The 16,091-nt window shown below is 35.7% G+C and overlaps 1 protein-coding gene across 17 annotated transcripts in view; it reads right to left on the bottom strand.

The window, feature by feature from the left end:
- The window catches only part of BAZ2B (bromodomain adjacent to zinc finger domain 2B), a 328,851-nt gene that overhangs the window by 135,526 nt on the left and 177,234 nt on the right, over window positions 1-16,091 (bottom strand). For all 17 annotated transcript variants that reach the window (XM_047083192.1, XM_047083202.1, XM_047083199.1 and 14 more), the window contains one exon: window positions 13,655-13,798. In XM_047083192.1, coding sequence (XP_046939148.1) covers window positions 13,655-13,796 — 142 coding nt within the window. In that variant the 5' untranslated portion in view covers window positions 13,797-13,798. The remainder of the gene's footprint in view (window positions 1-13,654; window positions 13,799-16,091) is intronic.

Below are 16,091 nucleotides of genomic sequence, written 5' to 3'. Positions count from 1 at the left end.
AGTATTTTGTAGAACATCTCTCAATGTGGTTTCTTTAATGCTTTCTCTCAATTTGAAGAGATTATGCATCATTGGGTAGGGTAACCAATGTGCCCTTCTTGGTGCAACATATCTGGGGCCCAAGATGTTGCTATGTGTACCAGAGAGACTAATTCCATCACTTGATTTAAGTTGTGATCTGCCTGGATTTTATGTAAAATTACTATTTTTCCTTTCAAATAGTTGTGGTGTCATAAAATTAGAAAACAAGTCATTAACAGCCTAGGTAACCTTGGGCACAAAAGCTGCCACTCTCTAACACTGAACATGGTAAACAGCTTTTGATTCAGTTTAGCAAATGACTGTTGTTAAAAGATAGGAGCAGTTCCTCTTTTGTAATAAGCATTTTTGTTAGATCCGACGAAAGGATTTAGAGTTCATGGATTAAAATGCTAAAAATATACAATATTTTATATATACTTTTATCTTCAAATCCAACTGTACTTATTTTAGTAATGAAATAGAAAACTAAAAATAATCGAATTCCAAAATCTTATTTTACCTATGTTTTAATAAATAAAAAATACTTACAATGAGCAAAAATTATTAAATCAGCTTTGAAAAACATACTAAGTGTATTAATTTGCTGGGGTTGCCATAACAAAGTACTACAAACTGACTGCCTCTGATTATAATTTATCATCACACAGTTTCAGAGGCTAGCAGTCAGAAATCAAAGAGGCTCTAAGGAAGGATCTGTTCCATGGTTCTCTCTTAGCTTTTGGTAACCTAGGTGTTCTTTGTAGGTCTTTACATGGGCTTCTCTGTGCATGTCTCTGTGTCCAAATTTCCCTCATTCATAAGGATACCAGTCATACTGGTTTAAAACCCACTCTAATAACCCCATTTTAACTTGATCTTCTGTAAGGACTCTATCTCCAAATAGGTCACATTCTGAGATACTGGGAGTTAGGACTCCGGTATGTTTTCTGGGAAGAGACAAAATTTAATCTATAGCACTGGGTTTATTTTTATGAGTACTTAATTGATTTTAAGATATTACCTTACTTTAGTAATTTACTGTTAACATTCTAAGTTAAAACTACAAAGTTCTACTCATAAAAGTTAGGTAAAATAATATTTCAAAAATATTGGGTGCTTTGTGATCAAATTCGTCATTAAATAAACCCACTATGTTGGAGGAAATTTAGATACTTGAAAGTTTGAGGGCCTTTATTTATGAAATTTGTAGATACCTACAACATATACAAATCATCTAAAAAGGAAAATAATGATAGTTTATACTATAATGTAAATATTCAAAGAAACTGGGATGAAACTTTGGCTGTATCCCTAAACCCACAAGAATAGGTCTATCTCATTCCCTTGATGATTCACTAGTGATGTAAACTTAAGCCCTGGGTATCTTCTAAATAAGAAGTTCGAACAAAATAACAAGTTTGAACTTGCAGGGTTTTATTTATTCCTTCTGTTTTCAGCAAGGTCAGCTGATACTTTAAGATTCTTTACCATGTGGCTTATAATGCCCATCCCCAGGTAAAATCTGCATAGCCGTTTGGTATTACCGAACAAAATATAGCATCATCTAGAAAATGTATTAATTAAAGTTAATTTATCATCTAATTTTCATGTCCAAGTCCTGCAAGTTCATCTCCTTCCTTTCTTCAAAAATTGTTTCTTTAGCATATATTTTGTGCCAATCCCTGAATGGATAAATGTGGATTAAAAAAAAGCAGATATAGTTTCTGTCCTTTAAACACAGAAAAAGGACAAGTAAGTAAAATAACACCAACTGTATAATTAGATTGTGAAGAGTATGATGGAGGAAATTATTAGGGGCAAAAATATACAATAGTGGGACAATTACATAGACACTATGAACAGAGGAGAATTCTCCAATTAGTGTCTTAGGACATTTAACCTGAGACAAACCATAAGAAAGAATCAGCCACATGAAGATCTTCCAGACACAGGGGAAGCATGTTTGAGATCCTGATTTGGGAAAGAATGTTTTATATCTGAAGAAGTGAAAGGCTTAGGAGGCTGAAAGATAATGGGACCAGAGTGAGAACAGTACCGGATCAATTTGATGTAGTCAGAGATTTGATCATGGAGGGTATAGGGTGTTAGGTGTTAGGTCAAAAGGTACCAAACACCCAGCTCAAAAATGGCTAAAGTAAAAAAGTGTATGTATTAACTCACATAATGTAAAAGCTTTGGAAAATGTTCACTTTAAATAAGGAAGATTGATTGAAAGTTTACCAGTACCTAATTTCTCTTTCTTCGTTTGGTTCTACTTCCTCAAATGGGCCCTTCCTCCTAGGTTTGTGGGACAAAAGGGTATCCTTTCTCACTAATAACAATCCCAGAATGGAATCCCTTTGTCTTTGATTACTCTGACTTACATCATGTGGCCCTTATTCCTTAGCCAATCACTACTGCCTGAGAAATATATTTGGATTGGCTAGACTGGGTAACACACCACTCCTGGAGTCTTAGGCGAATTTTTTTTAAGTGATTTGTTCTGGGGGGGGCAACTTCAGGCAATACTGTAGTAGTAGTGAAGAGGCCACATGAACCATCCATAGAAAATAATTATAAAAATCGGATTTAAAACAACAACAACAAAATTAAAGGTACTGAAAAGCAACCAAAAGCTAAGAAAAGCCAAGGGAGAGTTTAATCTAGAAAAGTCGTAATGAGAAGGGGGTAAGAAGTATGACTTTGTGGCTTTCTGGTCCGATATGCTGCCTAAACCTCACAGGTATAACTACAGAAAAGAGCGGAAGAAAACACATCAGGCTTATCAACTAAAGGTGCCAGAGGTCAGAATCCAGGGCTGAGAAAACATCAGGAAATTTAAAGGGGAAATTCTGGCAATGAGCAAACCACAGAAAGAATGAGACCCAAATTCAGAGCTTAAATTATCCAAATGCCTAGCTACAAGTACACTGTACATGAATAGGGAAGGATTCCAGGGCACTGCAAAATAGCTAGCAGAGAATGCAGAGAAATCTACTCCTGAAAGACAGAGCTACACACGGCAGATCAGCTGAGTTTGATGTATTTCTTTATTGAGTACAATCCCTCACCATGATAAGCTTAGACAGCAGAAAGCCTGAAGTGTCAGAGTACAGAGTCCAAAGCTAGCACAGCAGCTGGAAAGTAGAGGGTAATCTTAGAAGCAAGGAAACCACAGAGAGAAAGAGACTCATCTCTGCCTAAGTACTTGGCTGACCCAACAGTTTTCATAGGCACAGAAGAAACCAGCAGGGGTTAGTCTACAAAAAAAAAAAAAAAAAAAAGTGGAAAGTCAAAAAACAGAGGATAGATCATCAGTATGTTTTTGACCACAATGACATTAAAATGGACATCAATAAAGAATTGAGATGTTGGAAAACCCAAAAGATTCCACCAAAAAACTGCTAGAATTGATTCATGAATTCAGCAAAGTTGCAGCATATAAAATCAATGCACAGAAATCAGTTGCATTCCTATACACCAAAAATGAAGTGACAGAAAGAGAAATCAAGGAATCGATCCCATTTACAGTTGCACAAAAAACCATAAAATACCTAGGAATAAATCTAACCAAAGACGTGAAAAACCTATACACTGAAAACTATAGAAAGCTTATGAAAGAAATTGAAGAAGACACAAAAAAATGGAAAAAGATTCCATGCTCCTGGATAGGAAGAACAAATATTGTTAAAATGTCAATACTACTCAAAGCAATCTACATATTCAATGCAATCCCTATCAAAATAACACCAGCATTCTTCACAGAGCTAGAACAAATAATCCTAAATTTGTATGGAACCAGAAAAGACCCCGAATAGACAAAGCAATCTTGAAAAAGAAAACCAAAGCAGGAGGCATCACAATCCCAGACTTCAAGCTATACTACAAAATTGTAATCATCAAGACAGTATGGTACTGGCACAAGTACAGACACTCAGATCAATGGAACAGAATAGAGAATCCAGAAATGGGCCCACAAACGTACAGCCAACTAATCTTTGACAAAGCAGGAAAGAATATCCAATGGAATAAAGACAGTCTCTTCAGCAAGTGGTGCTGGGAAAACTGGACAGTGACATGCAGAAGAATGAACCTGGACCACTTTCTTATACCATATACAAAAATAAACTCAAAATGGATAAAAGACCTTAATGTAAGACAGGAAGCCATCAAAATCCTCGAGGAGAAAGCAGGCAAAACCCTCTTTGATCTTGGCCGCAGCAACTTCTTACTCAACACGTCTCCAGAGGCAAGGGAAACAAAAGCAAAAATAAACTACTGGGACCTCATCAAAATAAAAAGCTTCTGCACAGCGTAGGAAACAATCAGCAAAACTAAAAGGCAACCGACAAAATGGGAGAAGATATTTGCAAACAACCTGTCAGATAAAGGGTTAGTATCCAAAATCTATAAAGAACTTCTCAAACTCAACACCCACAAAACAAATAATCCAGTGAAGAAATGGGCAAAAGAAATGAATAGACACTTCTCCAAAGAAGACATCCAGATGGCCAACCGACACATGAAAAAATCCTCAACATCACTCATCATCAGGGAAATACAAATCAAAACCACAATGAGATACCACCTCACACCTGTCAGAATGGCTAACATTAACAACTCAGGCAACAACAGATGTTGGCGAGGATGCGGAGAAAGAGGATCTCTTTTGCATTGTTGGTGGGAATGCAAGCTGGTGCAGCCACTCTGGAAAACAGTATGGAGGTTCCTTAAAAAACTAAAAACAGAACTACCCTACGACCCAGCAATCGCACTACTAGGCATTTATCCACGGGATACAGGTGTGCTGTTTCAAAGGGACACATGCACCCCCATGTTTACAGCAGCACTATCAACAATAGCCAAAGTATGGAAAGAGCCCAAATATCCATCGATGGATGAATGGATAAAGATGTGGTATATATATACAATGGCCATCTGGGATACAATGGAGTATGAGTCGGCAATCAAAAAGAATGAAATCTTGCCATTTCCAACTACGTGGATGGAACTGGAGGGGATTATGCTAAGTGAAATTAGTCAGAGAAAGACAAAAATCATATGACTTCACTCATATGAGGACTTTAAGAGACAAAATAGATGAACATAAGGGAAGGGAAACAAAAAATAATATAAAAACAGGGAGGGGGACAAAACAGAACAGACTCATAAATATGGAGAACAAACAGGGTTACAGGAGGGGTTGTGGGGGGGGGAATGGGCTAAATGGGTAAGGGGCACTAAGGAATCTACTCCTGAAATCATTGTTGCACTATATGCTAACTAATTTGGGTGTAAATTTTAAAAAATAAAAAATAAAATTAAAAAAACTTGAGATGTCAAATTACTGACTTCCAAATAACCCATTGGTGAAAGAAAAATTCAAAAGTCAACAAAATATTTTCACTAGAATGATACTGAAAACATCAAAATATGTGGGATATAGTTACAACAGTAGTTAACCAAGAAGTTTATAACATTAAATGCATACATAAGAAAAAGAAAAAGGTCTTGAATAAATGACCTAAGCTTTCCTTTTAAGAAGTTACATGAAAGAAAGAAAGAAAGAAAGAAAGAAAGAAAGAAAAATTACACACACAAAAGAAAAAAAAATCAGGAAATAATAAAGGACAGAAATAAATAAAACACAAAAGTGAGAAAAACCAATGAAACCAAAAGCTAGTTTGTCAAAAAGATTAATAAAATTGATAAACCTCTAGTCACAAAGAAAAAAAAGGCACAAATTATTAATATCGATAATGAAAGAGGACATTCAAAGGATAAGTTACTATTTGGAACAACTTTGTGCTCATAAAGTCAATGATTTAGATGAAATGGACAAATTCCTTGAAAGACATCAACAACCAAGGCTCACTAACGAAAAACGATAAGCTGAATATATTCTCTATCAATATGTAAAAAGTTGAACTCATGGCTTAATATCTTCCAACAACAATTAAAACAACAACAAATTTTCCATGCCCAGATGACTTCCACTGGTAGATTCTACCAAAAATTTAAGCAAGAAATAATACCAATTCGATACAAACTTTTCCCAAAAACAGGTTTTCAAGAAGGAGGAAGAGGTCAACTATGTAAACTCTGCCAAGAGGCTGAGATGAGAATAGAAAAGTAACAGGTACGGGTTGATGTGTACATAAGAGATGAGAAAAAGGAGAAAGCATATGCAACTTTGTCTTTTGAGGAATTTGCCTGTGAAGCAAGGCAGAAAATAGGGCAATGGCCAGAAGAATAGTTGAGATGAAAGGAAGGTTTTTGGTATGTGTTTTTTTTTTTTTTTTTTAGGATGGGAGATACTAACAGCATGCTTTTATATTGAGTGACATGATCCAGTAAATACAGAAAAATTAATGATATTGTATAGAAGGAATGAAGTCCTTAAAAGTCTTTTAAACATCTTTTTAAAAAGCAATAGGTATTTGCTATTGTCTGTGATGCTTAAGAGCCATATCTTTTGAGTGAAGCATTTTTTCTATTTGGTTTAATTTACATTGTTGTATGGAATAATATATCAAAAGAAATTTGTAATAAGTACACATGAGCCATTAGATGTTCTGAAGAAAAAAACTGCTGAAATTGGTATCAAGTTCATCTATATATACATCAGGAGTTTATTACACTTCACAGGTTGAGAGATATGGCAGAGGGCCTATCACCAGATGAGCTGACGTGCATAGATAATTGGCTCATTTAACATTAGTTCTAACCTCCTTTCAGTGTACCTTCCTGTGATGCAGAAGCTGGGCAGCTTAAAACTACATTTACCAGTCTCTCTTGCAGCCAGGATGGATATAGTTTAGATTCTGCCAATCAGATATGTTTGAAAAGAATTAAAACCTGAGTTAATCTGGCACATTAGCAGCACATAATGTGTATCCTTGATGTGGGTGTACACCTAGGAGGCAACACAGAACAACCTTGGAGGCAGTTATGTCAGTGGTTCCCAAACACTGGATTGCAGCTGAGGTGGTATGATCCATGGAGACATTAGCTGGAACAGTGGCCTTAAGCAGGCCAATTCAGTAGTAATGTCCTGAAATCATGCATGACGACGAGGGAACCAGCTCCTCAATAATTTCATAAGTACCCAATTCCCTATATTAAATCTCTTTCTGCTGAAAACAGCTTTAGTGTTATCATGAGCTGAACTGGCTGAAATATCAACCAACAACCCCAACCGGTGACCGTTTCAAAACCAAAAAGCCAATTCAGTCTATCACAACTGGTCTGCTATCTGATTACCAAGGACTCTTCAAAGTAATACTGAAGGAAAGGAAAATGAAATCCTTAAAAATGTATGTATAACCTTGAAGGTTAAAGAGGAGTTCTTAAACTAGGATAACCATAAATAAAAATATTGAGAAATCTGACTACATTAAAATTGGAAGTTCTATTAATCAAAAGACAATTTGGAATAAAAAAAAGACACACCACAGACTGGGTAAAGATAGGTCCCACAAATATAACTAACAAAAGGACCAGCATCCAAAATATAAAATACTCCTAAATCTATAGGAAAAAGATACACAATCTGATGGAAAAATGTACCAAAGTCCTAAATAATCACTTCAAGAAAGAAGATCCAAAAGGCTAAAAACAAAAAGGCATCTCAGTGAGACATTTCATATTCATCACTGACAAAAATCAAAAAGGCTGACAATGGGAAGTGTTAGCATGGATGACAAGCCTCAGGATTCTAATACACAGTTGGTGGGAAAAGAAATTAGTACTACTGGTAAAGTTGGAAGACATTTTCAGAAATGTATGCTTATATGCACTGGGATCCTTGTTTATTGGTCCTAGCATTGTAATTAGCAAAAGTTGGAAACAACTCAAATGTCCACCAACAGGAATATGGATGTATATTCTATTAAGTGCAACATGCAAAAAGATAACTGAGCCTTTTCTCTTTTAAAACTTATTCCTCCTCCACATTTCTCATTACCTCACTCCTGACCCAGTTACTCAAGTCATGTCCGGGCTTCTCTCTCTCTCTAAACATTGCCTTGCCAAATTTGAATAGTCATTATGTCCTATATGTCCCTTCTTCTCTAACTCCTTAATTTGAGCCCATATAATTTCTCACCCAGAGAAATATAACTAACTGCTAAAGGTCTTCTTTGCCTCTAGTCTCATTCCCACTGCAAACTGATGTTCAAATGTTGCTAAAGCTTTCATTTTCAAAGCCATGTGATGATAAAACCCTTCTACTCGGATGAAGTATGAATAAAAATAATGGTTATAATTTACTAGGCACCCACTGTATGTCAGGCATTATCTCATTTATCCCTATAAGGCTGCAAAATGGGTGATGTTATATCTATTCTATAGATGAGGCAACTAAAGCTTGAAAGGGGTAAAATGGGGCCCCTGGGTGGCTCAGTCAGATGAATGTCTACCTCTTGCTTTCAACTTGGGTTATGATTCCGGGATCATGGGATCAAGCCCCACATCAGGCTCCCTGATGAGCATGGAGCCTGCTTGATATTCTCATTCTCCCTCTCTCTGCCTCTCTCCTCCCTCACATATGTTCTCTCTCCTTAAAAAAAATAAAAACATAAGTTAATTACCCAAATTCACACAGTTAATAAGTGAACAAGCCAAGATTCAATTTCAAGTTATTTCAATTGCAAAATCTTTGCTTTTAATCATGACTCTGCCTAAATTCCTAAGCATTGCACATGAAGTTCTAAATGATCTGACAGTAGCCTATTCCCCAGCTTGACTTCCTGTTCCTCTTGCTTCCATTTCACCATGGTAGATATTGCCTATCCCTTACTAGTAACCTCTATTTTCTTCAGGAAAGCAGTATCCTCAGCTAAAAACTTGTTTTCCTGACCTTCCAGAAGCTGAGGTTATGATTCAGAGGAAAGAGATACAAGTGGAAATCTCTGGATGGGGTTTCTGGGAAAGCTCTTTAACAGGGGTCAAAGCAAGCTAGTATGCAACTTTTGCTGCACCCTCACCCCATCTTCTTCCTTCCTAGAAAATTATGCTGTACAGAAATCAGCTCTCTTACAGCCATGGGATATACATGTGAGCATGAAAGCCCCATACTCTAAAAGACAGAATATAAAATTAGAAGCCCAAGTCTGTGATGGCATTACCCACTCCAGGACTGCCTTTCTATGGGCTTGCATGTTTAATTGCCATGTTTTCCTACTCACAGTTAAGCACTGTCATAACTGACATATACACTAAGTTCAGGTATTTATTGGTCAACTTGCAATTTCCTTGATATATTATGATTTGGTACACTTCTGTAGAGGGAGGTGGCCTGCAAGTAAGACACATATATAAACCAGTCTTTAATTTCTAAAGGAAAAGTAATACTCTGGCTTAAGCCAGAGAATTTTTAAACCATTTATTTGTTTTGTGTATTCAGCGTTTTGATAAGCTTTTGTTTAAAGGTTCTACCCTTAAAAATGGGTTGAAATTCAGCAACTATTACTGAAATTTCTCAAAGTTTTATCTTTGTGTTAGGTCAATGACCACAAATCTCAAACAAATTTGATAAAGTTTAATTGTTGGAACTATTCTCTTAGCTTTTACTCAGAGTCAATATGTGGAATAATCTGAGTATCTGTGAAATTGGTATGTAGGTACTATTTGTTTTTTTTATACAAAAGTTCTGGTGACATATTCCACATACCACTCAGGGCTAGAAAAAAAGGTTTATTTTTCTTCTGAAGAACTGATATACTTACTAACAGTGGTTATGAGTCATGTAACACATTATGTATTCCTTTTATTCTTAGCGACTAGTTTGGTAAGTTTTTTGGTCCAATATCAGTGGCTTTGTTTGGCTAACACCTTTTTACCTTTTAGAGCCTATTCTTTGATATTTTAGGTATTTTGTGTTTGCTTATTGTGCCAATACATTTATTGAAAGCTGTCTCAAATTATTTTTTAGAAATAGGTAAGTTCTTTTATTAAATATTATAACTTAAAGGAAAAAGAAATATTACTCTTTTGATATGACCAACAAAAACCCATATGCAGATACCCTTAGATTAATCAATCATTATTGCGATGTTGTTTTCTATAGTTACTGTAATAAAATTGAAGGTGTGTTGTGAGAGGCAATCCTCCCAGGTCTCTGCATATTATTGCTGGGTATGCCAAGAATGCAAAGCCTTGACCACTCTTTAAGCAGACCATTTCTCAGGACTGCATTTGCAGGGAGCAACCCTGAAGGATGAAGCAGCATCTTCTTCAAGACAGAGCAGGTTTGGGGCGCCTGGGTGGCTCAGTCGGTTAAGCAGCCGACTTCGGCTCAGGTCATGATCTCGAGGTCCATGAGTTCGAGCCCCGCGTCGGGCTCTGTGCTGACAGCTCAGAGCCTGGAGCCTGTTTCAGATTCTGTGTCTCCCTCTCTCTGACCCTCCCCCGTTCATGCTCTGTCTCTCTCTGTCTCAAAAAAATAAATAAACGTTAAAAAAAATTAAAAAAAAAAAAAAGAGCAGGTTTGCTTCATTTAATATGAAAGCATTGGATTCCCCAAGTTTGGTATTCCTCAGCTGCAACACAAACACACTTATAAGATTTATAAGATTCAACTGGGCCATTGTGTTGCCTCTTTAGGACTTGGGAGGCATGGGGAGCCAAGGCCAACACGATACTCATGCTATTTGCTGCGAAAGAAATAAAATGCCTGACTCAGGAGTCTCATGTCTTCTGCCAGCATGCACAATAGGGACAGGCTAATTTGGAGGTGGGTTTAGTCCCAAACCCCAACAAGGTATTCACTCAAAAAAATTAGTTGATCATTCAAAGTTTGAAAGCAGGTTTGAATTACATCCTTTGTAACTCAGAGGAATTCCTACAGGCATACCATTAATGAAGATGATGGAGAAAGGCCAATTAAAATAACTGTTTAAATCAACAGAATGTCCTCAAAGGATCCATTAAAGAACTGGTGAGGTTTTGACACTTTAAAAATGAAAATGGTTTTGTTGTCGCTATACATCAAATAAATTGAGGAGATTCAAGTTGTTTAAGACAAAGAGTCTAGATTCATTAACATTCTATGATCTTGTTATAAATGAAGAGAATTATCAGAATGAATGGGCCAAAAACAATGAATCAAATAAGGGAAGATAGGAAAATATGATAAATAGAGCTATGCAGGACAACTGAGCATTCTCTTATGCAACCCATCGGTTGTTAAGTTAATATAAGGCTTTACTTTAAACATAAACCACAACACTGTGAAAGCTAAAAAACAAAAAAGCATTTTCTTAGAAACTGAAAAAACTCATGCTGCACATACTGAAAGTATGATATGTTAACAACTAATATATGTCTGAATAAACATAGAAGTAAAATATGCTTTCATTCAATATAAGCAACTCACCATAAAAATTCTACAACTTTCAAGTTGGTAAATAAATGATAAAAAATGATTTTTTTTTCTAGACAACAAAATTTCTGACGTAGAAAATGAAACAAATTCATGCTGTATATACGGAAAGTATAATGTGTTAATAATGAATATGTTTCTGAATAAATATAGAAATAAAATATGCCTTCATTCAACATAAGCAACTCAACATAAAAAGTCTATGACACTTTCAAGTTGGCAAATAAATGTAAAAAGTGAATTCTTTCCTAGATAAGGGAATTTCTGATGTAACTCTGCAACTCAGCATACCCCACCCCTTTTGCAACTCTCAACCACCACTAACAAAAAATAGTGCCCAACATGTTGTAAGTGTCCAAAGTTATAAGCAATTTAAGTGTCACTAATTCAGAAAACTAAGTAAGAAATTGGTAACAGCAAAGTGTCCAGAAAACTCATAGCTCTGTACTCAAGAATTGAAACCTTCAACATTAAAAAAAAAAAAAATCTCTGGGGCGCCTGGGTGGCTCAGTTGGTTAAGCATCCGACTTCGGCTCAGGTCATGATCTCGCAGTCTGTGAGTTCGAGCCACGCGTCGGGCTCTGTGCTGGCAGCTCAGAGCCTGGAGCCTGTTTCGGATTCTGTGTCTCCCTCTCTCTCTGACCCTCCCCCGTTCATACTCTGTCAATCCTTGTCTCAAAAATAAACATTAAAAAAATAAATCTCTAGAAACACTATATAAAGACCAATACAAAGTAAGACAAGCAGATTGGAAGATACACTGAAATGAGCCGACAACAAAGGAAATAAGAATTATAAAGTGCAGGAAAGAATAATTACAAAAGTACAACTGTGTACAATCATTTAGACAAACTAAGATAAAATGCCAATCACAGCATCACTATTTTTGAACACAGCATATTGTCAAAGGTATTCATCATTTTATATATAAGGGTAGTGTGCATGAAGTTGTGAACTGACTCAACCAAGACTGTACAGGATGCAGGATAGGGATTTCATTTATTATTATTTTTTTTTTTTTAAATTTAACATTTATTTATTATTGAGAGATAGAGAGACACAGAGCATGAGCAGGGGAGGGGTAGAGAGAGGGGGAAACACACAATCCAAAGTAGGCTCCAGGCTCCGAGCTGTTAGCACAGAGCGCGACGCGGGGCTCGAACTCACAAACTGCGAGATCATGACCCAAGCCTAAGTCGGTCGCTCAACCAACTGAGCCACCCAGGCGCCCCTCATTTATTAGTTTTAAATAAAAGGCTATTTTATCTTACTTATTTTGTAATCCCTACAAAAATTCTAGAAAATTGTTCTGATAAATCAATGACAAAATGACATCCTTCTTATCATTCCATTGATTAAAAGAAATCAAAATAATTGAATAAATATATATTTGACAATTTACTAAGGTATTTTGTTAGCAAACATTCCATATTTATCCAAAATTATAAATCTAATTTTGAAAAAGATATCATTTAGTTCTTTGGCTTATAAACATATGAAATAATCTATATGATAAAAAAAATATTTAACTTTAAAACCTTCCTAGTGATAAAGGAATGAGTTAACCCTTTAGCATTTTCCTTTTTAAAAAAAAAAAAAAAAAAAAAGAGAAGGTATTCTACCAAATCTGCGTTTGGGCAAAGAATGATTTTGGGCAGTAATTAAAAACACCTTCTATAAAATTAATCGAAATTTATGATATTTTCACTTCTGAAATCAAATTTTTATTATTGTCTTTTTAGCAGTCTGAACTTTGTTCATGTTTAAGAGAAACTTGTCATGCTGTTAATTTTTAGAATATTTTCCATCGAGTAGATGATCTCCTTTAGTACACATCATGAACTGGGGTAGTTGGGAGTTTGGTGAAAGATATTTCAAATAGCAAAAGCAAATTTAGAACAAAAGGTCCATGGCATTGGTACCTAATCTTACCACCAAGGACTCCTTTGTATTTCTTTCACCTCTTCATGGGTTTATTGCTTAAAAATATTTTGCATGTACTCATTTATTAATTGAAATGGTCAAATTAAGACAAGATGAAGAGAGCTTCTCATAAGCATGTAAAGCATGAAAGATCCAGTGTGACACCTCAAATGTGCTGGCAAAATCCAGGAAAAGCAGAAACCTACTTATTGTTCAACAGGTCAAGAGAGATGATGAAAACATTTTACTCAGAGTTCAGTAAAACACTATGAATGCAAATTAATAAATGGAAGGTATTCTAAAACTGAGTCAATAAAGGGTATTCACCACATGGGTTGATTGTAGAGCTCAGGGAAGCAGCTCCCGTGGAAAGGCCGCCTTTTGAAACTGATGAAGCCACAGAAGGTACTGAAGATGAAGGTGTAGTAGAGGAGGCTGTTGAGGATGGTAACCGTTCTCCAGACTCCATGTCTATGAGAGGGAGAAAAACATCAATTCTCAGTATCTGATGGTGGCATTATTCAAAGAACTAAACATATTTAAATAATTCAAACATTTAGGCATATTTTTTAAAATATGAAAGTGTTTCAAAATACATGTTCTTCAGAAAGATAAAATATGGAATAAATAAAAACAAAATAAGTATAATTTAAAACACCAATTTATGAAGTAAGTTTAATGTTTAATATACCAAATCCTCTTTTAATAGACTTGCAGAATTTCTTTATAGCAAAAAAACATTAACAGTGGTTTGCATATATCTTCATACAAATGTGTTGCCACAATCTTAGAAAAATTAACATATTAACTTCTTATTCTTCCTAAATCACCTCATCGTCTATTCACTTACAACATAACACCCATATTATCTTTTTTTTTTAAATTTTTTTTAACGTTTTATTTATTTTTGAGACAGGGAGAGACAGAGCATGAACGTGGGAGGGTCAGAGAGAGGGAGACACAGAATCTGAAACAGGCTCCAGGCTCTGAGCTGTCAGCACAGAGCCCGACGCGGGGCTCGAACTCACGGACCGCGAGATCACGACATGAGCCGAAGTCGGCCGCCTAACCGACTGAGCTACCCAGGCGCCCCAACACCCATATTATCTTAACGAATCAAGAAAAATAACACCAGATTTACTTTTTGTATGTTTTTTTAAATTTTATTTTAGAGGGAGAGGAAGAGCATGCACTAGTGGGTGAGAAGGGCAGAGAGAGAGAGAGAGAGAGAGAGAGAGAGAGAGAGAGAGAGAGAGAGAATCCCAAGCAGGCTCCATACTCAGCATGGAGCCTGATGTGGGACTTGATCCGGAAACCCTGGGATCATGACCTGAGATGAAACCAAGAGTCGGATGCTCAACCAACCGAGCCACCCAAGTGCCCCCAAAATAACACCACATTTGAATGCATTGTAACCCTGTCTTCCAAACCCAAGTCTTGAAAGTCTTAAACATCCAAGAATCTGACTTGGTAATCCCCAACAGAGCAAGCACTCCTCCCTCACCAAAAAGATAAATCCATTTTACAGTTTTTAATCATGTCAAGTATGAACTACAATTAAAATGGCCTTAATATGACCCATTCATAATAACTGAGCCACTTATATGTATTTATATTTATTTGCTTAGCTATTTCAGGTATAATCTTACATTGGTCTTACTGTAACAGTTAATGCTGATATTAAAAATTTAGAGTAGAAATGGGTGGAGTTAAAATAAGTCATAGGATATAACGTACAGCATGGTGACTGTTGTTAGTAACACTGTTTTGTTTGAAAGTTGCTAAGAAAGTAGATCTTAAAAGTTCTCATCACAAAAGAAATTTGTAACTGTGTGGTGATGAATGTTAAGTATGCTTATCATGATGATACTTTTGTAATACATACAAATATTATGCAATACATACAAATATTTGCAATACATACAAACTATCAAATCATTATGTTGTATATGTGAAACGAATATAAAATGTTGTATGTCAATTGTATCCCAATATTTTTTTAAAAATATAGAATATTAAAATGGTTATTTTAATACTCTCTGCATACAGGGATCCTACAAGGAAGCAAGAAAATCATGACTTTCCCAACTGCTTTAATAAGTACACAATTTACAGGAAGAAACAAAATAAAGACACTGCTCACTTAAAACTGAATTTACAATCCACCACAAACTTTCACTATGGAAATAATCTAACCATAAAAAAGATTTCTGTATGGAATTCTACAGGCAATTCAAATAAAAAGAGTTTGTTTTATAAATACTGTCCAATTAAAATAACGCAGGGTTAATGTTTAAATGTTGATTTAATCCATATGGTATCTAGATGATTTTTCTCTTAAGATGGATACATATAGTAAAGATTATCATCTCTGGTTGACACATAGCATCATTAGTAACGAGTTCAATAAGTTTTCCAATCATACACAATTCAAAACCTTCTGTTCATATTCTGGTATTGCTGTTAATCACCTTATAGATGATAATGCCATAATGAGTATGTTCATATTCTTAAATAACTTCTCTTTCTTTTTTTCAGCATTCATCATGGAAAGTCGTAGCTGGTACCAATGGTTACATGAAACTAATGCTTACAGGGCAGGTTTTAGGTCATCAAGCAGTCACCAACAAACTTTGAAACATGAGGCTGGTCTGAGCCGAGGCCCCTACTGACATCTTTCACTACAAATTATTTTCACCAACAAGTCTCATTTTACTAAATGCAAAAAATATGAATCCTTTACCTAGAGTTTATAGAAAAAGGC

This window comes from Lynx rufus, unplaced genomic scaffold (assembly GCF_022079265.1).
Source record: "Lynx rufus isolate CCGP_SWC_20201006 ecotype Redwood Valley unplaced genomic scaffold, mLynRuf1.p SCAF_2, whole genome shotgun sequence".
NCBI classification, from domain to species: Eukaryota; Metazoa; Chordata; class Mammalia; order Carnivora; family Felidae; genus Lynx; species Lynx rufus.
The sequence above is the reverse complement of the archived record's forward strand: the minus strand, read 5'-3'. Positions and strand labels throughout refer to the sequence as shown.